At 38.9% G+C, this 24664-nt stretch overlaps 1 protein-coding gene across 2 annotated transcripts in view; it reads right to left on the reverse strand.

Annotated features, from left to right (window-relative positions):
* Window positions 1-1037: 1037 nt before the first annotated feature.
* LOC137176247 (monocarboxylate transporter 2-like) overlaps window positions 1038-24664 on the reverse strand; it is a 29770-nt gene continuing 6143 nt past the window's right edge. For both annotated transcript variants that reach the window (XM_067582429.1, XM_067582430.1), the window contains exons 2-5: window positions 19689-19934; window positions 11021-11164; window positions 7377-8180; window positions 1038-6643 (exon numbers count right to left, since the gene is read on the reverse strand). In XM_067582429.1, coding sequence (XP_067438530.1) covers window positions 6363-6643; window positions 7377-8180; window positions 11021-11164; window positions 19689-19905 — 1446 coding nt within the window. In that variant the 5' untranslated portion in view covers window positions 19906-19934 and the 3' untranslated portion in view covers window positions 1038-6362. The remainder of the gene's footprint in view (window positions 6644-7376; window positions 8181-11020; window positions 11165-19688; window positions 19935-24664) is intronic.

Genomic DNA, 24664 nt, shown 5'->3' on the forward strand with positions numbered 1-24664 from the left:
TTGTTTTTTTGCCTATCAGCAGGATTTCTGAGAGACTTGCAAGACTTTGCATTTGATGGGCAGATCAGCCACTACAATTAGTATTTTGTGGTGTTGAAACTATCTTGCCACATATTGTACGTGTGACTGATTTGGTGCATAATAGTCTAGAGTGTGTTATTGTATATGGTGCAATACCTACTAATTATTTCCTTGTATATATATTGGATCTAGCTCTCTGGCCTGTTTTCTGTGTGGCTATAAAGACCCTCTCTGGGATTTTTAACATTAAAGCCACAACATGTAGACTTCGAAAATGTCTAAATTTGGCAACCCCCTGTGGTTGTATCAAAACATTCTTCAGATTGTCCATCCATCCATCCATTTTCTTTGCTACTTATCCTCTGTAGGGTCGCAGGGGAGCTGGAGCCAATCTCAGCTGAGGTGGGATACACCCTGAACAGGTCGTCAGTCAATCACAGGGCTAATATATAGCATAGAGACCACTCACACTCACATTCACACCTACAGGCAATTAAGAGTCACCAATTAACCCAACCTGCATGTTTTCGGTCTGTGGGAGGAAGCCGCAGCACCCGGAGAGAACCCACGCAGGCATGGGTAGAAGGTCCCCAGCCGGCTGGTGTGTTCAAACCCAGAACCCTCTGGCTGTGAGACGACATTGCCACCCTCTTATTGTGTCTAAGCTAATATGTAAGCAGGATTTATAGCCGCTAACAGGCAATTGGGTAAAAGTAAATTAATTAGGAATTGCTGATCCATGCAATCAATATGATGGCAGTTTCTCCTAAAAAGTAGAGAAAACTCACATTACATGTTTGTTTGTTTTTTAATTGTTTGCTCATTTAATTTTCCTCTTATTCTTATAATCACACTAATATTAGGCTGCCTTTCAGTACAGCTCTGATGAAATCTGATGATTAAGTCACATCATAATCTACTGACCAGCAGCATAAAATATCTGCTTGGTTAGAAGATAAAACTTATAACATACAAGTCATACTTTATAATTACAAACAGAGACACATTCCAAAGGCTTGTTTGGATATATACTTTATTGAGCTACTGTGATAGGTTATATAATTCTATTAGAATTACAAAAACATAAATCAGATTTTTTTCTATACCCGTGTGGTATTTTTCCTCACTCTGACATGATGGCCGCAGAGGTAGTGGAAAGACTGACGCTGAAAAACTGTTTAATGTAAAGTTGCTCTGATGAGAAAGCACACAGAGCGTCTGCTACTGGAAGGACATACTGGACTGAGTCCACTGCTGAAACACACTGCAGTACTGAGATCCAAACATGTGAACACCACTGTCCTCAAGTGTGTTCATATGCAGAAAATTTTGCATCCGTGACTATGTGTACAAAGCCCTGTACACACAATATACAGTAAATATTGTCAAAGACTGAACAATTTGTAGATATTTAGACTAGATTTGGTGCTATACATTCTTACAGCTTTTTTATTGATGAATGAAACACTGCAGTGATTTGCAGGCACACAGACAGTAGGGGCAAAATCAGAAATGGAACTTAAATATCATGATTTGAACAACACAATACCATGTTCACAACAAGCTGTTTCTAATGGTCATCATAGCACAATAAGGCACAGTTAGCTTAACAGCTAGAGATGTTATTGACAGTCCTGCAGCCTTCCAGTAGCAAACCACTCTCAACACCAACACATGCTGATTGTGTCATCACATCAGTGAGGAAAAAAATGAAAGCTTGTTCAAGAAGTTGCAAGATTGGAACACTTTATAGGCAGAAATTATGTCACTGGCTCTGTGGGCAGAGATTTGCATTTGCTTATTTAAAAATCATGTTTTTCAAAATGGAGTTCTGTATGTGAAAAACCTAAAATTCAAAATAAAGAGGGGGAAGTTATATAAATAATAGTAAATTATTCTCACACCACATTTTTTCCACTGAGTTTCACTCCAGTAAAATGTGATTTTGGCTCTGACCTTTAAGGTTTAAGTCAACCAGTCAGATAATTTCTGCCTCATGATTAAATCTCCAATCAGCTGTCATCTCTATCATTTAAACACAGTCAGAAGCTCAGAATGTCAGCTGCTAAGTGCTTTTCAGGAAAACCTTAAAAACAGACATGCATCTCTTCCAGTTACATTACATTCTGCATATCGATCCCACACATCAGGGGAAAAAGAAAAATCAAGCTACAAAGTAGATAATAAAACAATTTTCAGCCAGCCCTAATCCTAAAGTGAACATTTTAACATTTCCTTTTTAAAATAACAGATATGTGCACTTACAGAAATAATACAAGAGGGGGGGAGTATTTAATATTCATTTAAATTAAACTTCACTGCTAAATTTGGTCTTCAGCAAATTTAAAAATAAATCCCCCATTCTGTTTCTAAAGTTACACACATAAAAAAGAAACACAAAATATAGCAGATGCTAAGCAATATCATTGATAAGGCTATTGGTGCAAGTCAAATCCACTCTCAATTATCTCTATTTGGATTAGTTATAACTCATTTCGCTTTGTTCTTAGAATACACATTTTGAACCAAAATACACAGAAATGTCTGGCTTCATTATGAACAAATATTTCATTGTTTTTGCAGTACAGCATAGTGAAAGTTTATAAGAGAACAGTGTGAAATTTTGATGTCTTGACTTGGACACAGATGCAACATTCTTTGAACCTGAACAATTGACTAATAGAAAGCAGAGAGCCACCATCAGCGGGAGCTTCCCTATTAGCAGATTAGTAGGAGGCTGATGTTAGGGACATCTAAATCCAACAAGTCTCAAGGGTATTCCTTTAGTTGTATATTTCTATTTGTATACTATAATATATAAATATAGATAATGTTTATTTATCCTGAGACAAACCCCCCACTGAAAAAAGAGAACAGCATTGATAACACCTGAAACTGCATCAGTCATTTATAAATGGCAAAAAACAAAAGAAAAAAAACAAACCCAAATTGCAATCTTGTTTGAATATACAAAAATAATAAATAATGAAAACTATTGTTCTCCTGTTGAAAGGGGAAGCTTCTTTACCTTCTGGTCTAAATGGTTTGAAACCAGCAGGGGGCAGTGTTATGTGGTAGAAAGTGATTGTGCAGCACTCTGTTTCCCTCATTGAGAATCATCATGCACAGTGAGCATAGTGACATCTGATTTCAGTGAACGAAAGTAGTCCCTCTTTCCACTCATCAAGTGCAAGCGGGATAACATTCAAAAAGAATCTAAGGTCATTCAACTAAAGCTATAAGGAAGGTGCGGACATGGCAATATAAAAATACTGTCTAGTATTGGCATGAAATGCTGGTGAACTAAGTCTGAATATATGAGCTAACAGATGAACTCTAAGCAGAGTTAACTTCAACACACGATTTCTAATAAAATAATGACAAACTGGGTTTGTCCTCATGTTGTTGGGGCAGACCAAAAGCAAGATCAGAAGAAGTTAAGAGCTTAGTAAAACTACAAACAGAATAGTGCATAAATCTTTCAAAATAATCTTATTTACAGTCAACTGTATAGCAGCTGCTCTCAACAAAGTTCCACCAATACTCAAAGTTCTCACAGATTCTCCCAACCAAATAAAACAGCAGTTTATTTCTCTGATTTCACCAGAAACCAGAGAACATTTCACAGTAACGTGCTGTGTGGTTGTAATGAGCCTTGGGTGAAAGTGGGACATGGTTGAGAGCCACTGTCACACAGCTGGACATCTATTTTCATGATTCCGAATACACATTCAACTATTCAAAGCAGGAAAAAAAAGGACAATAACATTGCTTTTTTTTGTTCAGGATTGCTTTGAAAAATTAAATTTGGTATTGAAATGTGTTTGGCTTTGTTAGGACATCTGAGTCAGGACACCATTTGGTCAGCTTTTGGGCTTTAGGCCAAAGCTGCAGGTTTCGAGATGAAAACTGATCAATAGCACGACAGGATAAAATTTAACAAATTATCACATGGAATGGATAGAATATTGAACAAGTAATAGTGACATTTATAGCAACAAACAGTTAAATTGTTACATGATATGTTCATCCAATAAATTTGAGTGCACACAATACAATTCAAAATAGCATTATTTAGTAGTATCATTAATATTCCTTCGGCTGTTTTAAGATACTGGCATGGACGTTGTTTGTTAGTGAATTAGTTAATGAAGGGACTACACAGAACATGATTACTTAAACTCATAGCAATAACATACATTTCAATACAGGACACAAACGGAGCCCAAAATGCAGATTACACAGAGACTTTTTAAAGTCAATCACAGCGAAAAAGTGGGTCACATTTTATACAAAGGTTTATCAGCTTCGGTAATACTATTAAGTATTCGTTGTACATCTACCCCGCATTCATCCATTACATTTAAGGCAATGTACAGAATAGACTGCTACACTGAACACAAAAAAAACATGTCCCTGTATATCTGCATTAAAATATGAGTATATTGCTCATGGGCATTATGTGTAGAAAAACCACTATTATGTAGATGGTTTTTGGTCATTAATACCTTATTAAGGCCCACAGAGGAAATTACATTCAGCCATAATCAAATTCATTGATTGCAGCAGGTTTATAAAGATGTTTGGGGTGAAGTATGGCCATTTTTTGTTTTAGTGCAGCATACATGAGTGCAATATGGAAGAATAGACGACTTATAGGAAGCATTTTATGACTTGATCGAAAGTATTAAAGTGGGACATTTGTGCAGGTCTTACTACACAATATTACAGTGCTCAGGTGGGCAGCATAATACTCAGGCGCCAGCATCACCAGCTGTGAACACACCTGTTCTTTATTGATGGAAGCGGGAATTTCTGGGCACCCAATTGCTATATGAAACACAACGCAATTAGGATTTTGCGTTCTTGCTTGACACATATCACCAGATGGATCAACCATTTCCAGAGCACTGGGTTGCTAACGCTGCATTCACACGGCGAGCAACACAATCAACAAGTCATCAGAAGTTTTTGCTTCCTACAGAGCTGAGCAACCAGGGAAACTCAGCCAAACTTTTTAGGCTCAACGGCTGCCAACATTAAGTCAGATTTCAGCTCCTCTTTTGTTCACTACTGATTGATATCATGAACATCAGCCTACAATGGGAGCAATTGATTCCAGCCTTTCAAAGCTTCCCACATCTCCACAACTTTGATTTGAAAAACTACTGGAACAGACATTGTCAACATTGATGCTTAGAGAATAGGTATATCAATCATTAAGGCCAATCATCATTTCTGAAATCATTTTATCGGTTCATTTTCTATACTAAAAAATGAGTGCCTCCAATTGTCTGATCTGACTGTTCAGTAGATACAATCAGAGCCTCTACCTGCCCACAATCTGCCAAAAATGCAACATGTACACCAGGTTACTTGGTTACTTGTTGTGTGAACGCACAGTTAGGGATCAGTGTTGCTCAAGATGTCACCAGGACTGGACACTGGCTGACGTTAGAATCAAACCAGTGACCTTTCAGTCACAGAAAGGGCTTTCCAACCACCAAGAAATACTGTCATTGCTTCATGTTAATAAATTAACCTTTCCTCATCAACCAAAACTTCAGTGTGTTGTGAAGAAGACAGATCTAATTTTGAACATGTGGGTTCAGTTTGCTGGTGCTGTAGGAAAAGTGGCAACACACTGATGCCGCATTCACATCATATCGGAAGACACAGGAGTAACAACAGAATAGCGCTTGTTGATACAACTTGGAATATTCATGCATTTTACTTGTTGGAACAGATTACTAAAATTACTAAAATCAAACTATAAACAGACTTTAGTGTATAATACTTTTCTTGAGCAGAGTTGATTGTCTGACTGTGAATTCAACTAATTCTCTAATAATGTGTCAGCATTGGTGGATTTGTTGCTATGTTTGCTTTTCCAATTCTGCAGTTTCTACAGAAACACTAATCCCACATCCTAATTGTAACTGCCATGAAGGTATTTGTACTCCAGTTGAAGTCCTGTATTAACAATAAATCCGATATGAGGTGAACGTGGCAAGAAAGAAAATACAGTTAGCAGTACACTGTTTTCCACAAACATTTTCTGACTTTTAGCCTCTTCACATGCATACAGTATCTTACACATTTCTCTCTGGTTAATGTATCTGTTGAGTCACCGCTGATGCTCCTCGGCAAACAGATATTATGCCTCAAAGCCTCCTACAACACAGTTGTTGCTTTGGCAGTTAGTTTTAGAGAAGTGCAAAGGACCCAGAATAGAGCCTGGTGGAACACAGAGAGGCAACTCTTGGCTTGGAGCTCAGTTTGATCATAGTTGAGGACGTAGGGAGGCTGCATTAGAGGTGGCGGTTAGCTGTTGGCAGGATTTAGATGTTGGTTTCCCGCTGCATAGGTTCCTCCTCTCTCTGACTTTTGTCAACCAGTTCCTCGGAGGCCTGGGCCTCCCCATCAGCCTCTTTCTTATCCTGGACTTGGTCTGGATCTTCCGTCTCAGTCCGTTTGTACATCTCTGCACGCTTGCGCTCACGGTCCAAGAGTCTGTAGTTAATGAAGTTTCCAATGAAGAGCCAAATACTGGCCACAATCACTATAGCTCCACAGCAAAAATACATGTTCTTGTAGCTCTTCGTGACATCGACCAGTTTCCCTGCAAGAAAGCACATAAAGATTTTATAAATTTGCAGGTACAAAACGTTAAAATGTTAAAGTATTTCCAAGTAGAGCTGAGATATGTTTTACAGAAAACATATCTAAATATGCTTTTAATGGGGTTTACAGTGTTGTGTTTGTCATAAATTATTAGCTTGGGAGGCTTAAGTTTAAGTAAAAGCCTGGTCACACCTGCAAACAAAATATTTTGTGGCAAATCAGTTAATTTGAATGGAATCAAGAAGATCAGGGAATTTGCAAGTGGGGGTGAAGTAAATCCATGCAAATCTTTCACATTAAGGTCAGTTTTTATTAACTTAGACCTATTGTCTTGACAATGCTGACCTTTGAGGAAATGGAAATATGGAGAGTCAACAAAAGAAGAAGCTATCATAGCTTATTAGCTGTGTTGCACCACCGACCTTTATTTATCCATCCTCTGTCAGAGTACAAACTGTTCTGCAAACAAGGCATGATTTGCAGACATTATTATGATTACGGTTATGAGACAATGAGTCAACGGTACAATACGTCTCTTGGATACACTGTGTGAACTTATTGTCCCATTAGCAAGCTTGCAAATTGATAGTTATCAATCACACTTATAAGCAGGTCTAGTGTTTCAACTGACAGTTAGCAAGCTAGCTGACTGGCCTTAACTGGCCTTGTTACCTAAAAAATGTAATTGTAAGTGAATAAAATATGCTCTCAGACTGACAGACATACAGTACCTGCTAGTGGTGGACCAATGAGGACCGGACAGCACTCCACAATTGTGGTGAGTCCCACAGCACTGGAGAACCTCTGAGGCCCAACGAGGTCCATTAGTGTTTCAAACAGCACTGAGCTGACCATGCCAAAGGCAAAGCCAAAGAAGATAGCATACACCACCAGACCAGTGTAACTTTCCACCAGCGGGCAGAGGATGTGGCATACCCCATTGTACAGCACAGCAAAGCTGAAGAAGTACTGGATCTTGGGTCGGATCCAGGGTGTGTTGGCCAGTAACCCCATTGAGGGCCTAGCAAACATGTCGACAAAAGCCAGGATTGAGAGCAGGAAGGCAGCCGAGTACTCATCCACACCCATGTCCTTGGCGTAGGCTGCAAGGAAAACAATAGGTGCGAAGAAGCCCACGAACATGATGACATTGCCAAATAGGTAGATGAGAAAGCCGCGATGCTTGAAGAGCGTCAGATCCAGGTACTTGTTGACTATTTGCCAGGCAGTGTGCTTCTCTTTCGTTGTGGTGGCAATGGCAGCTATCTCTTCGTCCTTCTTGACCTTGCCAGGTGGAGGTCCCAGAGGCCTCATGAGAGAACCAGCCACACAGCAGTTCAGCAGCAGGCCACCCAGGATGAAGAAGCTCCCTCTCCAGCCAAAGTGGTTGAAGAGGTACTGGTTGAGAGGAGCAAGGGTGCTGAGGAACACTGGACTGCCTGCCATCGCTAGCCCGTTAGCAATGGGACGCTTCTTATTGAAGTATCTGCCTATCATAGTCAGTGCTGGCTGCAGGTTGAAGGCTAATCCAAGTCCTATGGGGAAAGATACAGAGGTAGATTAGACTTGTAACAGTCATGGTAATTCTAATGTCATGTTAGTATGATAACATGAAATATAATAATCTGGCGGCTGGCAGCTGTGGCTCAGGAGGCAGGGCGAGTTGTCCATTAATTATAGGTTTGTTGTTTAGTTCCCTAGCTGTGGTCAGGCCAGCACCTTGCATGGTAGCTTGCTGCCATCAGTGTGTGACAGTGCATGAATGGGTGAACAAATGAATGCATGAATTGTAAAGCATTTTAAATAAGTGCTAAATGCAGCCATTTACCCTGATAACCAGCGCTACATGAACACATTTGATATACTAGTTAGTATTCAATGGTACCAAGACAGAACACAGAGGAACTGATGGTTTTTGGAATTTGTTGACAACAGATGAAATAAGAATATATAAAAGCAGGGTGCAATTTGTGAAAAAAAAATCAGAAGGGGGATGTTTTTGAAACATTCTTATTCATGAAAATAACCAGAGTGGGCCTATATGAAGACTATTAGGTTATTTCTTGCAGCTGTTACAGTAACATTTGTAAAATAATTATGAACTTTAATAAAACATTTAGGAAACTTGAACTTAACCACTGCATTAGCAGGAATATTTTAATCCATTTTTCAAAAATTGAATTCATCAAGTAGCACAATATTTTCACTCTAAGCAATGTGATGTCAAGTTCATACCTTGTCCTTTCCTCATCCGGACACATAGAGGACGTGATCATATACAATAAAACCAAAGTTTAAATGCTTATTTAAACCTGCAGTGCAGAACTTTTACATATAAATGAATGGCCATTAAATTCAAACCCTTGCCAAACGAGTTCACAGAATACTGATTAAGCCTATCACCAAGTTTTTAATCTGGTGTCGGTGGCAATGTTCCCAACCTGGCTGGATGATTGCACACTGCGCATGCTCTATGGGCAGAGCATGCACACCAGAGACTTCTGCCATCCGAGTGGCTAACTTACGGTTAGCCCTCTGTTAACTTGAATGGGGATAAAATAATGTAATTGTGCAGCTCTTATAGATTTTCCAGACCAAATGGATCAAATTCTGATAGGGAAACAAGTTATTTTGCAGGGGTTGTGTGATGCTCAAAACAATTTCTCCACCGTTTTACAGCCGCAACAATAGCGACAGCATAGACTACGGCAGAGCCTATGAAATAAGCACAGTATTTTTGTAATTACTCTCACTGCCAGAAAGGGGAGACAAAAGTCCTGCACCCCAGCTTTAACATGCCAGAATTAAATTCCTCAATGCTCCTTTCAGTACTGTGGATAGTGCCACTTGGCCAGATGTGCCAATACACTTGTGTCATTCTTGCAAGTCACTGTTTAATTCAGCTCTATGCGCAGCACGCAGCAAACTTCAATACTGAACAGAAAATAATCACAACATGCAATAGCACAACATGCTGTCATCATAAAAAATAAATAGGCCACAGTACATGTCTACTTGTCAGACTATGAAAACAGTCTGCTTTCTTTCCTGTGGAGGGGTCATCCACAGCATGTCGCCCCTCTTTTACCCACATCTCCACAAATCTCCAAGCAGGGAAGGAGGCAACCCCTGGTCCATTTACCGTGTCATCACATAGCCTAGGGCAGTTTCATCTGTATTGTCACACAAGCACTGACAGGGAAAGTCCATTTCTGATTTTATTGTTGTTTGCTCTTAGGGCTGGGCGATATGACCAAAATCTCATATCCCAATATAGGTCATTTCGTATCCCAATAACGACATCTATCCTGATATAGTACATTTTAATCCAATGAATAAACAGTTGTCAAACGATAGACATTTTTCTCTCATCACACAATATAGCTATATTGTCATATCGCACAGGCCTATTTGCACTATAGACTGTTCTGACATTGCAGCGCTTTACTTAGATTTTTTTAAATAGACTATTTTTATTTTAGTTATTTTATATGGTCTACTGGTGAAGCAGTGCACTATAAGGGGGACATATTTTAGGCCCCACCGGGGATAAAAATAACTCAGCAGGGCAGGCAGGGACATACAGACCAGACCAGACATACATACAGACCAGAGGAGGGGAAATCCCCACCATCCCCCATGGCAAATCACACCTTGCCTATGAACAGGCAGCAATGTCATTTGAAATCACATTACAATCAATTACAGTATTGAACAAAAAGAAGAAAAAATAAAAAGTGACTGTATGTTGATGTTACAAAGTAACTGATATAGATTACAATAATTGGAACTTAGTAAGTTGCTACCAAAAGGCTTTTTGCACTCAGTTTTTGGGATGAAATATCATAAAAGTTTAATTTAGCAATTTTTTAATATTAATATTGAATCAAATAACTTTCTGAAATGCAAATTCACATACAGCTGCCGATTGCCTTGATCATGGTGCACAACAAGACAGAGTTATTGGTTTGCTTTGCATGTGAGTATTGATTATTAGATGGTAAATTCATGTCATTGAATTGGATTTAAATGGGCTATGAGTTTATATTGTTGCACTATATCTACAGTAGATCTCCAAAATAAACCTAAAAGATTTGATGAAGCGGAATGACAGAAAATTTCAGCTTTCATCAGGGGACCAGATTATTCTGGTGGAGGTAGGCTGTTGTTTGCTAACCCCCATTATGTGTAAGTTGTAAGCTAAAAATATAGCATGATGAGATTAAGGCAAAAACCAAAACATACTGAAGAAAAAAAGCTGAAACAAAGCCAGCACTCTTTCTGCTACAACAGTTTTATTTTTAACGTGATACTTAGAAGTAGAGGCTAATCACATTAACTCAAAATGGACTTAAGTGGCTTTAGATGGACTTACCGCCAATAACTCCTATGCAGATATAAAGCTGCATCACGTTGATGCAGAATGAAGCTAAGATCATGCCAGTGGAACAGAGGCAGCCCCCCATCATAACAATGGGTCTGCAGCCGTATGTGTTAACCAGTATGCTGCTGATGGGACCTGGAACAAACGGAAAACAGAAAATCAACCCACACATGTAACATATTTACAATAGTCAGGATCACTGAAAGTGAGTGCATAATGATTTAATCTGGTTAGTGCTGCACACCAGCAGGAGCCCTGCTTCTATTAATAGCAGCAACTGGGCTGTTTCAATTTTTAAACACAGCACTCCTATCATCTTATGTCAAACCAGTTTAAAGGGGAGTGAGTGACAGCACAGCAATTACTATTCTATTCTACTATTCTATATTACATAATTATAATGTATATGTTGGAAAAAAGACATATCCATATGTAGTGTTAGCATGTGAGGTTTATATTCAGGCAACTACACAGCTGTGCCAGATATGTTTCTGCCAATTCATTTGTCACTGACAGATGGCAATAAAAATATTTAATTAGGTTAATTGGGTTGTACCCACTTTATCTATATTACCTAAATGACTTAATTAGAAGTGAAAACAAAAGGTCAGCATTAATATTATTAACTAAATGGTCCATGGTAAATGTCCACTAAGTCTTGCAGAGCCATTCCCTGGTTCAGCTTTGATAGACTGTACCTACCGTTGAACTATGATGGACAGCAGGGGAGCGTTAGCAATTACAAAAATTTAGTTTAGATACTATGGTGGGTTTGTTTACAACCCATTTGATTTTCGAAATCCATGTATCTTAGCAGTGAAATCGGTGTTTAAACCAGTATTAGGGGATTCTTGTTGGATAATAGTGACATTATAATTCTATAAAGTTGACAAGGCTAATGTGTTAGCAAAGAGCTTCCTAGTTACACATCTAGCAGAGCAATATTAGCATTCCTTTAGAGTAGAGTTTCTGGCAACCTGACAATATTTACTCTCCTTTTTGCTCTGTTCTGGTGTCCACAAAGTTCTGAGGTACAAATCTGGTTCACCAGCTAGCCGCTGAGTTTGTGTGATTTTTAGTTTAAGTTTAGTGTGAATTTTAATTTAATACACTAGGAGGTTGATCAACTTCAATCTGTTAACACTGAACATCCAATCAATACACAAACAATTAGACAGCAGTAAGACATTTGTTGACATTAAAATGCAGAATACATGATGATGACAGGAAGCACATTCACATTCAAAATGGAAATATGATGAAGCTCTTTTCTTCTATACTGATGAGTCGATATTCTCTTTTATTACTGTACATGTAATTCAATCTTTTCACATGATGAATCCTAATTTTATTATTAGAAAAGCCAATATGTAATTGGAGTGGGTGAGGTTGTTATCCCTGCGATGCTCAATGTGCTTTGATTTTTTAAATGAGGACGCGGTTCACTGAGTGATTAAGTAAAGTGGTGGACTCTACAGCTGATATTATATTCCTGCTGTGTTACTTCTTGTACTATTTGCATTTTTCCACTTAAGGTATATAAGAGCAAGAGATCTGATCAGTTTTATATGTTTTGGGAAATAATCATTCTATGAATAATGTGGCTGCTTTCAGCACTTTTTTAGGCATCTATGCATATTATAATTGACACTGTCTCATATCCCTTTGCTGAATCTTAAGCACAGGAGGTGTAGGAAGAGAAAAATAATGAAAGATGTTTTTTTTGTTGTTTTTTTTTAAATAATGTTCTCATTACCCGCCAGAAGATGTATCACATTTCTGCCAGGCTCAGTGCAATTTAAAAAGCCACAACGGGCAAGGAGTCATCTGACTTAATTTGCTCTGCATGAATCTTTTTTTGACCTTGAAGAAAGTTCCCCTAATTTGCATCCGCAGCAGTGATCAGTATTCTCAGGGGCTCAGCGGGACCTGAATCGGCCGAGATGAGGAAGCCCCTGAGCCTGCACATTACCTCCCTTGAAAAAGGCTTATCATCTCTTGGCCAGACGCAGCGTGGACTTTATTACACAGTGGACAAAACCCCAAACTAAATATAACCAGCTCAATCCCAAAAGGGAACGACACATATAAAAATGTGTCTAACCGTTTTTTTGTTTTTTTTCCCACAACCCTCTAATTTGAGCAACAGCGAAGAGGCGGGTACAGTTCATGACGCAAAGATGCTGGCTATCTATCACATTTCAAATAGGATAAAGATGACAAAAATGGAAGCAAACAACTTTTAAAAGATCTTCTGCTCTGAAGTGACTGTGTGTCTGGCTATTGACCCGCTACACAGATATTTACAGGGACATAATGGAGGGTAAACCAACCTAAAACCCAGATTATTTATGAGATAAAAGTTTATCCATATTTTTAGCTTGACATGAGGCTTTGAAGTAACCTTAGAGCTGTGTAGCTGTAAACAGCATCAACAGAAATCTGGGCAGGATAAGTGAAAGAGCAGCACTGAGTTGCCCTTGAGTAAGGCCTTGAATTCCCAATTGCTCCATGGTAGAGTCCAGCTGATAAAACTGGGTTTGGCTGTGATTGTACTGGGCAGCTTCCAGATGTGAGTATGTGTAACTAAGTGGATGTGAACAGTGTGTTCCTGAAAAAAAGAGTATGACTACAACTAACAAATATTTTCCATTATTAATTAATCTGCTATTTTTTCGATTCATTGTGCAGTCAATAAAATGTCAGAAAATTGTGAAAATGCTTGTTATAATTTCCCAGAATCAAAGGTGATGTTTTCAAACGTCTTGTTTTGTCCGACCAACAGTCCAAAAGATATTCAGTTTACTATCATATATGACAAAGACACAGATTAAATAATCACATTTTAGAAGCTGAAAACAGATTTTTTTTTGGCATTTTAGCTTAGAATATGACTGAAATGATTATTTGATTATCGAAATAGTTGCAGATTTATCTATCTACTAATCCATTAATCTACCAATTGTTCTATCATCTTCGACCATCTTGCTAACGCTGCAGTTTTGTCATGTTGTAGGAAAGGTAACCATAACAAAGATTCCCAATGGCTACGACTTGCATATTAAGAGGTATACTGACCTAACATCGCATTGTGTACAGACAAAGTACAAAATAGCGTGTTATCGAAACAGCATTAAAGGGTCAGGACACATATTCTCTTGTTTCACGTGTATCTGGCAATATTCCAGCTGTGCAGATACTTTTGGTTGGATGTGCTTCACCACCTCAGCAATATGGAGACAATTCAAAAAACTGCATTTAATTATTTATTTTTTTTTATGTCAACACTTCCAGAAGCAATGTCCTCCTTACTTTGGATAATCCACAGACCCCAATGATAGCAGTTTTCATTGCTAGTAGTCCCTTTGAAAACTGTTCACAGCATGCTCTGTGGATTATCCAGTGTAACAGGGACACTGGAAGACTGCAGAGGCTAAGTGCTCAATCACTTTCACATGGAGTAAATCCAGGGAACCTTATGGTGCTCTTGAAGCTCAGAAGAAAATGTTCCTCAGGCACTTTTAGGCAGAGCAAAGAAAAATGGGCATAATGGTTTAAAATGCAGACTCCTGGATTCGACCTCACTGATAACACTTAGTACTCTATACAGACAATCAAAACTTTTTTATTCATGATATTAATATTTTGTTTTGATGTGATTTTGATGTTGCTCCACCTGAGGGTGCCTGCAGAATATTTTCTTTTCTATAACAGAAAAAAAACAAGTTTTCTTTGGATGGCACATGGACACTTGCATGCAAATGTGAAGCTATTTCCTCAATGCATTCCTGAAAATAAAGGTGACCATGTGTACTCTATTGTTTATTTAGCCATCTGTCATCTACCCGTCTTCATGACTGACAGTGAATGTAACACAGTTTTCCAGGCTGCCTCGCCCAAGGTCAACTCTCTCCCTCCCCCTCTCCCTCCCTCTCTTTCTCTCTGTGTGGATTAACGACACTGATCCAACGCAGACACACAGCCTGCAGCTTAAAACACGTCATCTCAGAGCGACGCTTGCTTCACAGCTGTCTGATGTAATGCTATGAAGGATTACACCGTGGAGCTGAAATGTGCCCAGCCCTCTTCCATGTCACTGGAAACAATTATGAAACAACATTCCACCAGTATTTACTCAGAAATATGAATTCTTTATTTTCCTTCCTTCACAGTAGTGACACTGGAAATCAGAATAACTGAATACACTACCATAACAATAAGGGATTTAAAACATTAGTATTGTTTTTCACCCTAAAAAAAAAGTTTGTTTGATGGAAAACATGTTGCTTGCCAATTTATTTGCATGTCAGTTTCATAACTATGCAAATCTTTGAAATGAGGAAACTTTCTACAGTTGTATCTATTGTTGGCAAGAACAAGCTCAGGCTTGTCAGTAACAAATTACTAGGAATGAGACAATAAAGTCACACTGACACTGGGACATTATCAGCACTACTGAGGCTGTACTGATCAGTTGATTTATGGTCTCATAGGTCATGGTTAGTTTGTTTTTAACCTGTTCACTGCTTGAATCCAGAGCATATCATTTGAGCTCTGTTAAACCATTTTCACAAAACATATTGCATGACTTTCTATAGATCTGCAGAGGAAAATGTGTGATACAAAAGCTAAAGTTACATCATGATTGTGCTTCTGAATCCTGGTCCAGAAATTAAACCACATTTAGGCTGCAGCTAATGTTCATTATTAATTCATCTATACATATTTTTTCATCAACTGATCATTTATTCTGTCTAAATATATAACTAAAAGGAAATTCTGCTGCTAAATATTCCAAAGTAGTCAAATTAATGATATATATACAGTATATTTATAGAGGAAAAAAAAAGGTTCACAAATGAAAACGATGGCCGCCTTTTTCAAACAAAAGCAAGTTTGATACTTCCATCCCTTGATGAAACAATACAGTCATAAATTGATTATAAGTCTGGAATTTGATTAATTAGTCAAACAGTAAATGGTCAATCAACTTATTATTGTTCTGCATATTTAAGATGTGAATGAATGGCGAGAACAACACCATCATGAAAACTTTTCTTTAACTGTTGGATAAACAGAATGGTTTAAAAGGGGATGATGGGAAATCCAAAACATGAGAAGGTCACAGTCCAATTTGATGAATTTTAAAGATCAAACACTCCTTGATGGACCTGACCTCTTGAATTATGTTGTTTTATTTTACTTTTTTTACTTGTTGCAGACACAAGGTTTACACCGACCAGTCGTGAGAAGTAAAAGGTCATTTCTGCGATTTGGATCGATTGGATTCAAATTTCTAGGTGTTGGAGGCTGTTGCTCATTATCAGGCATCAGCACGGTAATGACAGAGCTGTGTAAACAACGGTACACACACACACACACACACACGTGCGTATAGACACAGCGGTGGGAACATTTAAACAATGATTGCTTCATCAGCACAAGAGGCAGAACAAGAGAGCAGGTGTTTAATGAATAGCTGATGAGAGCGATTGATATGAATGAATGAGTAAGAAGAGCCGCTCGCTTAGTAACTGCACATGTCGACGGCGTCACCTCATGATTATGACGTACAGTCATTAGGAAGCTAAAGCGGCAGTTGGCGAGCAGGGGAAAAAAACATGATGTAGCAGACACACAGCTGATGAAAAATGCTGCTCTTTCAGTCAGATCAGCATTTTTTTTGTTGTTTTTTTTTGTTGTTGGGTTTTGACAATATTTACATATATTAATAATATATTTATTTAATATTTAATTCTTCATGAAGGGATTTGCCACATTACAGCAGTGTAGAGGCGCCAAAATCTCGTTATTACAATTAAGCACCTCATTATAACGAGGATGACAAAACAAGCCTAACAAGAAACAGAGATGCCCGTTATGATGACGCTCTTTATGGTTGAGAAATACGTTCTGCTTCGTACCTGGTGTAATGAGATAATTAGTTGGTAGCACTCAAAGCCCAGGGAGTGGTTATGGTTATGCACCTGAAGCTGATTGTACCAATGACAAAAGAATTTTCGGCAACTACCTAACAACTACCTATAAACTAACACAAACGCATAGATGAAACGTGTTTATGAACTACGAGCGAGACGGAACTTTTTCAACAACAGCTCAGTGTGCCTTACATATGAAATCACTGGAGCCGCCTTTACTTTATACTGGATTTTTGAGACTGATACCAATATCGACAGAGAGTTTAACAACAATGGAGATGCTGTTTCTAAATGACCTCAAACATATATTTGGCATTTATGTACTGACATTTGTTGTTACTTATCGGCCAACACATACGCCAATACAGATATACCTGTAACAAGCTAATATCCATCCATAAATCGACCCAGCTGATTTGTCAGTCAAGCTGGACACAGGGCCATTTGACTTGATGGGCTCACGGTCAGAGAGAATGTATGGTGGCCTGCAGGAACATTAGTAGATTGATCGAGGACAGAAAAAATAAAATAAATCAGAAAGTGACTTGTCCGTATGGCAGCGAGCATTTGCCGCAGTAATCATGATTATTTATGGCAGCTAGTGTGCCCACACTACAAAGCATAATAATATATATCTTTTTACATATCAGTCACAATACTAAAATAGATTCTGAATGAAGAATTGATTTTACTGTTTTTGGTTGAAGTGCCAATGTACAACATAGGAAATCAGCTTTCCAGGCCTGCTGATGAGCACCACAGATGGTGACAACAGCAGTAGATAGAGTGAAAGGAGGATTACAGTGTGGACAGATGGCAGCCTTGGCACTGCCAAGCAGAGGGCTGCAGGGTTGCAGCCTAAGTGGGAAATACAGCAGGTGATCAGAGCAATATGGTGGAGAAAATGACCTGCTGAAAAGACATTCTGACCCTAGAAAGGCTCCTTATTCAAAAAATAATGAAGGGCCATATGTAGCATTGCGTCAGAGTTTTGTACGATGGAAGATTTGTCTGTCTAGCTTGAATTTAAATTGTTGCCAGTCTCTACTCTCTATTTTTTATAATAAATGTAGCCTATGTTTTTTCGGGTCTTTACATCTCTCTTCTCCTGGTTCTCTTTAGCAGAATAGATCCGTATTTTGAGTTATGCAAAATCCAAAGGCTTCCAGCAGATTATTTACCAAAATCAACATGGAGATTTTACGCCTGTAATTGATCATCAAATGAATTCTCCTTCGCTTCTTTAGCTCTACAAAGCATAGTGGTTTTCTGGTTGTCAGGGGGCTCAGCATGTAGCGTTGTGCCAGCGATCTTTGATGCTGTGGTTTTAAATCCAGGTCATGATCTGTTGACACAACCTACTTCCTTCTCTATACGGTCATTGTCTATTGTATCTTGAGGCAGAAAACAAACATGCATACAGTGCATGAGTCACTGATAGCTTCAGCAAACAACACACTGATGAATAAGCCACGACAAGATAAATTCAGCGTGCTTCCATTTTTTCAATTACACTTTCTGGCCTTTTAAATGGAGCATCTGCTCAGGAAACAACACACCACCTCCATGTTGCAAAAAAAAAAAAGAAAATCCTTACAACCAACAACATGTATAACTAATGGAATCCTAAAGGGATTAGCACCTAAAGACGGTTAACATCATGATTTGAAGACCATAGCAAGACACTGTGTCCTGAATGTGGCTCTGTCTCTTAACATCAACGACAACATAATAATAATTGTTATCATAATAAATAAAGATGCACAAGTCATACAAGTCATTTCATGTTTGAAATTAAAATTTGTTTTTTTGCCAAGAAATCAGTAAACATCTCCTTGGTGTTTCAGATTACCAAAAAGAAGGAATAAAAATTGTATTTGTCTTTATGCATTGACAGCGCCCCCATTTGTGTGGGTGTGAATTTTTAGTTAGTTTTTAGTTGACCATGTCAATATTGTTATTTAGCTGGTCCAGTATCTGTTTGTTACTCTGTACCTTACTCCATATGTTACTCCGTGCGATACTCTGTGTGATACTCTGAGGCTCTTTGCGTTACTCTGCGCGTTACTCTATGTCATTATTGGAATTATGTGGTAACGTAGAGAGTGCTGAGGTTACAGGACTACCCTTTGCTGTGACTTTTGAAACTCTGGTCGTTCCCTACATGCTAACTGATGCTTGCTAGACCGCCTATCACCCCTCCCAACTGTGTATAATGTGAGACAAACACAAAACTGAATATGTAGAAGATTAACAAAAGAGACTTAGGTGTTGAAATAACATGTTAGCAAGCAAGGCTTACTCACTTCCATTTTAAGAGTGGAGGCTAATTAGCCTTGCTTGCTAGCGTCCTCTTTGTGACTGAAACACAAACTTAACAGCGTGAGTTCTCCCAAATGGTGAATATTTTAAAAGGACAGTCAGCTTAAGAGACTAATGGGTGAAAACCAACACTATGTGTGCTTCTTGAAAATGTGTGTAGGCTATATAGGGCTAAGAGATGCTCCAGTCAGAAGTTGATAGCTAGCCCTCCAATGAGTCAACTGCTACCTAAAGCTTGAGGCTATTAGATGCTGTTCAAACAAATATGTCCAAAAATGTAAAATGAAAAATTATGAAAAGTAGCAGCAGTATGATTATATTATATACTTCCTTTAACAAAAAGTGAGGAGAATCCAAATTTTAGTTTTAGATTAAGATAAAACCAACCGATGGCTCACCTGCAGCATACATGACCGCAAGCATGATGGAGGAGATCCATGCGATCTGACTGTAGGAGGCATCGAAGATTATCTGGATGTCCTTGAAGAAGACTGTGATGGCCTTGGGGAAAGCGTACGAGAAGCCTATAGAAATGAAAGATCCGAGCACCACAGCCCACCCCCAACCGCCGTCTGGTGGGGGCACGGCAGGGGGACTTGTGGCTGGGGGCGGCATCGTTGGCCCACCTCAACACTGATTGTTCACTGCAATGACAGAAAATGGAAAAAATGGAGAGGAAATTAAAACATGCAGCGAAGAAAACCTACCAACAAGATCCTTATGTTTTTTTGCCTCCTAGTGTTTTCTTTCTTACATAATGTATGACTTCATTTTCCTCTGTGATTGATTATTGATTAGCCAGATCTAGGCGGGCTTTTTCTCCGTCTCTCTAAAGTCCTTTGGGACTTAAAGGTTTGAAATACATTTACCTCAAAGTGAGCAGTCGTTAGTATATAGAAAAAAAGTCTATACACTAAAAAGGGACGATATATAAAATACCCAGGTGCAGCTCATATTGACAGTATACAGACGGCTGTGGGATTATAAAAGAGGTCAAAAGCTTTGTCCTTTCTGTCATTTACATTAACTGCCAGCAGTAATGTGACACGTAAGGGAGAAGGACATACCAGCAGGTCCGTATCAGATCCGTATCCTGGAGAAGGCATGTGCAAACACTTGGTCACACACACACACACACACTCACACACAAGGTTTAATGATCCGTTGTAGAGGACATGCACTCACCATACCTGAGAGACCAGACCTGCCTCGCCCAGTACTCACCTTGTGAACACCCACCAGCCCCCAGGCAGTAATGGAAACAGATTTAAGGCTGTATACTGGTAGAACCACAATTGCACTAAAAATCAGGTGCTGGTGTATACAAAGCAAACACACCCTAATTATGTGTAAAAAAAACCCCAAAAAAACCCCAAACAGAAGCAAATGTCTACAGCCACACCTGACTCTGTTGATTTTTACAAGCATCCTGACATGTGGAAACACACACACATTCACAGACACATCACAGAGGAAAAAACAGGTAGCTGTGATGTTTCAGCTCTGTCCAACCTCATTAGCATCACCTTACTAATCAGCCAGGAATAATTTACAGCTGTATAATTAGATTATGGCATACTGAGATGTTGGCAACCAGTTTGGGAGAATGCAGCATGTGCACATAAATGAACAGCCTGTGGAAGAATCAACATGTTTCCTCATGTTTGCATGGCAGAATGAGCTGTGGATATTAACAAAGCTAAACAGGTTCACTGCATGTGTGGCTTTAATATAATTACAACCAGTGATTGCAACAGCTAGTAGAACAAAGAGTAGGTTGAAACACCCAGTGACACAACTTGAAAAACGGGCAAAAATATGCACACAAATTCCTTACCCTGGCTAACCACGTCAAGTCAGTTTAATTCATATAGAGCCAAATCACAGGAGAAATCATCTTAGGGCACTTTTCACATAGAGCAGGTCTAGACCATATTCGTCAACCCAACATTCCCCCATGAGCAAGCACTTGGTGACAGCAGCAAGAAAAAACTTCCCTTTAACTGGAAGGAACCTCGAGCAGAACTAGGCTCTAGGTGGGCAGCCATCTGTCTTCTAATGTAGAAGTAGACTACAGTAGACTATATGATCATCATCATAAGGAGGCTTGCTCTTAGTGTTTGATCTGTAAAAATTGACGTGGTGGTAAACAAAAAACATAGCTGTGCCTTCTTGGTGATGGCTCAGCAAGGCCACTTGACATCCCGTAATATACACATCGGTTTACACTTTTGAGTCATTACTCTAAGCGTTATCTCCTATCAAATTTATACAGCAAGTTATTTTTTCAAACAAACCCATTGTTTTTCCCTTGTAATGGAATCCAGCGTATGAATATATGAATATTTTGCATTTAGAAAGATTCTTGCTGAATTAATTGGCTATCTAGCACTATCTGTGGCAGCAATAAGGGCAAGTTGAATTCTGTAAATGCAAAACAAAAGTGCTTTGGAGCTTCAGTCCCTATCTCCTTCAGCACAGAAATCACAAGACCATGTAAAAGTGACCAGGAAAAGATTATTTAAAAAAAACAAACAATTGTAGACCGCCCCAATTGTCTACAAGGAGCACAATGAATTCCCATCACCTCCTGGGGGCGCTATTCCACAGTTAATCCACAGGAAACAGCACTGGGTAGTCTTAATGGAATTGACATTTTACAGCAGCAAACTTAATTTAAGGATATCAAAGACTTACAAGGGAAATGGAAGCTAAACTTCAGTGTTCAGAGTGTCTGTAAATGACCCATAACCATCAGCTATCAACATATAATGATGTTCCTTGTTGCTGCTCTCCCCAGATCAGATTGCGATATTGTTCTGTTGATGAGTTCTGCTCGAAGTGTCAACAGGAAGCCATTAGTAGGATGACTCACTACTGCGCTAATAATGCACTGGCCACATTTTACAAAACAGAAATAAATTTATCACCAGAGAGATTTATAGAGATTGAAGTAATGAGGTAAAAAGGGAATCAATAATATTATTATTTATTTGATAATAAATATTTGATAATAAAAGTAATGGTCACCGGCTTTATGGTGGCTGCAGAGTGCCACCAGAAAATTCATTTTCATGTTATGTTTCTTATAAAGCTGGTAACAATGGCCTTTTAACTTTTGAGCAGCATGTCAGCAGAGCAGCAGCAGCAGCAGCAGCAAGTGCTCCATCCGTGTGTCTACACTTGAGGCCTTTAGGTGCAATGTTGAGCGTAGGTCACCCACGTGGTGGAAGTGCTCAGAGCCCAATACATATGACTGTAGTGATGTACATAAAATGGAGGAGAAAAGACTTGAAGCATAAATGAACACTTCAGGTCGTGGTTACGCCCGTTAGACGCGGCTGAGACATGAGCCTGCATGGAGCCTGTGTGGACAGCTGCATAGATTACAATGAGAGCGTATGTGTTGCGTGTGATGTGTGCGTGAAAAACGCATCTGACACGCTGTCTAGACACAGGGTCACACATCCAGCAGACACAAAACATTAGCATTCATTTCGGTTTCTGCCCACCTGACGAATGTAGGTCTAATAGTTGTTTTTGGTCTACACCAACTACTGTTGCTAGCTAGACTACACCAACAAAAACATGATGATTCTTATTTTCAGGTGATTACACACTAGTTAAAACATACTTATGAATATTGTATTCCATTTCTGCCAAGTCTGTTCCACTAGATGCCATGACATTTACACAGTGCACCTTTAACTGTTTAATCCATTATTACTATAAAAATATTGATTTGTACAGCTTTAAATATTCTACTAATCTTTTAAACTTTGTGCCACAACTGGAATCTCCTAAAATCACTATCTTTCAAAGAAGAAAACTATAATATAGAAAAATATATATATCTATATTAAAAATGTTGAATAAAACTGATTGAGGTTATGATTTTTTTGGAATTGCTGCAAACCAGTGCCAGCTTTAACCAACAATAAGGGAAGCATTCATTATTCATTTGCAAACATCAAGTTTTGTTTGGGTCTTTGTAATGTCAAAACATTATACTGTAACACTGACACACATTTGTGTTGGTGATTACACCTGATTTTAACTAGGTGGTTGCCTGAATACCAACAAAACATCTTGCGGTTGTGCCTTGTGAACAGAAATATAATCCTCTCTGTATATCCATTGCATTGCCACTTTAATCAAAGTTAGCGATTATGCCTTTTTTCCAGAGTTCCATACAGTGGGTCTAATCCATGCTAATCAGATTACAGACTGTCCGCAGCAGCCCTCAGTGTAGATACTGGTTTTGATTGATTGAACGTGACGACATTGCACGAAGGAGCCTCACAACTCATAAGCTGCTTAAGTTGATGGGTTTGAATATGAAGCTCCAAACAGATTGACCATAAAAGAGCAGCTATGGTGTGATAAAATTAGACTTTCAGCCAAGCTTGACGAATTTGGTTTATGATCAACCATATAAGTACATAAGTAGTCAAACAAAGCAAAGTCACCGTCCTGTCATTACAATGTCAACACTTCCTTCTTGCTTTCAAAGTAGCTGACAGCAGGGTGACTGACAGGCTGCGTTCACAGCCAGTGTGTTCTGAAGGGTTTATTAAAACACTATCATCACATCATATATTGGTTCATTAGCAGCCTCACCTCTGGGTGTACCCACAGGAAAGAGTTTGTTAATGCTTGTCTATTTAAAATAATAAATAAAAATAGACTTGTCTAAAGTCTATTTTGGGCAGGTTAGATTAACCCAAATCTGCAACCAGAAGGAATTGATTGTCGAGGTGTCAGGTAATAATAAAACTTTATTGATCCTTGTAAGGAAATTCTTCTTTTTCTCCACAGGAAGGTCAAAGTTCAGCAGCTACAGACTAGTATGTTAGAAACCACACATACATACACAAAGAGACCCTTGTCCTTGTGCCTTGCGGAGCTGAGCATACAATTTGTTTCAGTCCAGTGTCCTCTGCATGTACTTGAGATGACCTGTTGCCCTCACCTTGATGAGGCGATTCAAGCGACAGAGCTTGGGAAGTGAGCAGCAATGAGACGGCGGGACTGCAGGAACCAAAATAGCGTTTCTATAATCAAATCATCCAACTGGCAAGAGCTCATCAGACTGGGTTACATAGTACTTGACTGCAGTACAACAATGTGTGTCTGTCTCCTACAAGGACATCACTTACTAGCTTGGCAGAAAGCCTAAGGAAACTACATTCTTTGTAGAAAGGACAGACACAGGATCTCAGGTTTACTTCACAACAAGGGCCAGGCTCAGACCACAGTGTTGTATTTCAGGTGAGTTTCAGGAGGCGTGTATGGGGGGGTTGACTATCAAGGTGAGTGTCTTGAAAAACATTCACATACAGGTGTGACAGGCTTGGATTTGGATTTACACTTG

The sequence above is a fragment of the Thunnus thynnus genome, chromosome 23, assembly GCF_963924715.1.
Source record: "Thunnus thynnus chromosome 23, fThuThy2.1, whole genome shotgun sequence".
NCBI classification, from domain to species: Eukaryota; Metazoa; Chordata; class Actinopteri; order Scombriformes; family Scombridae; genus Thunnus; species Thunnus thynnus.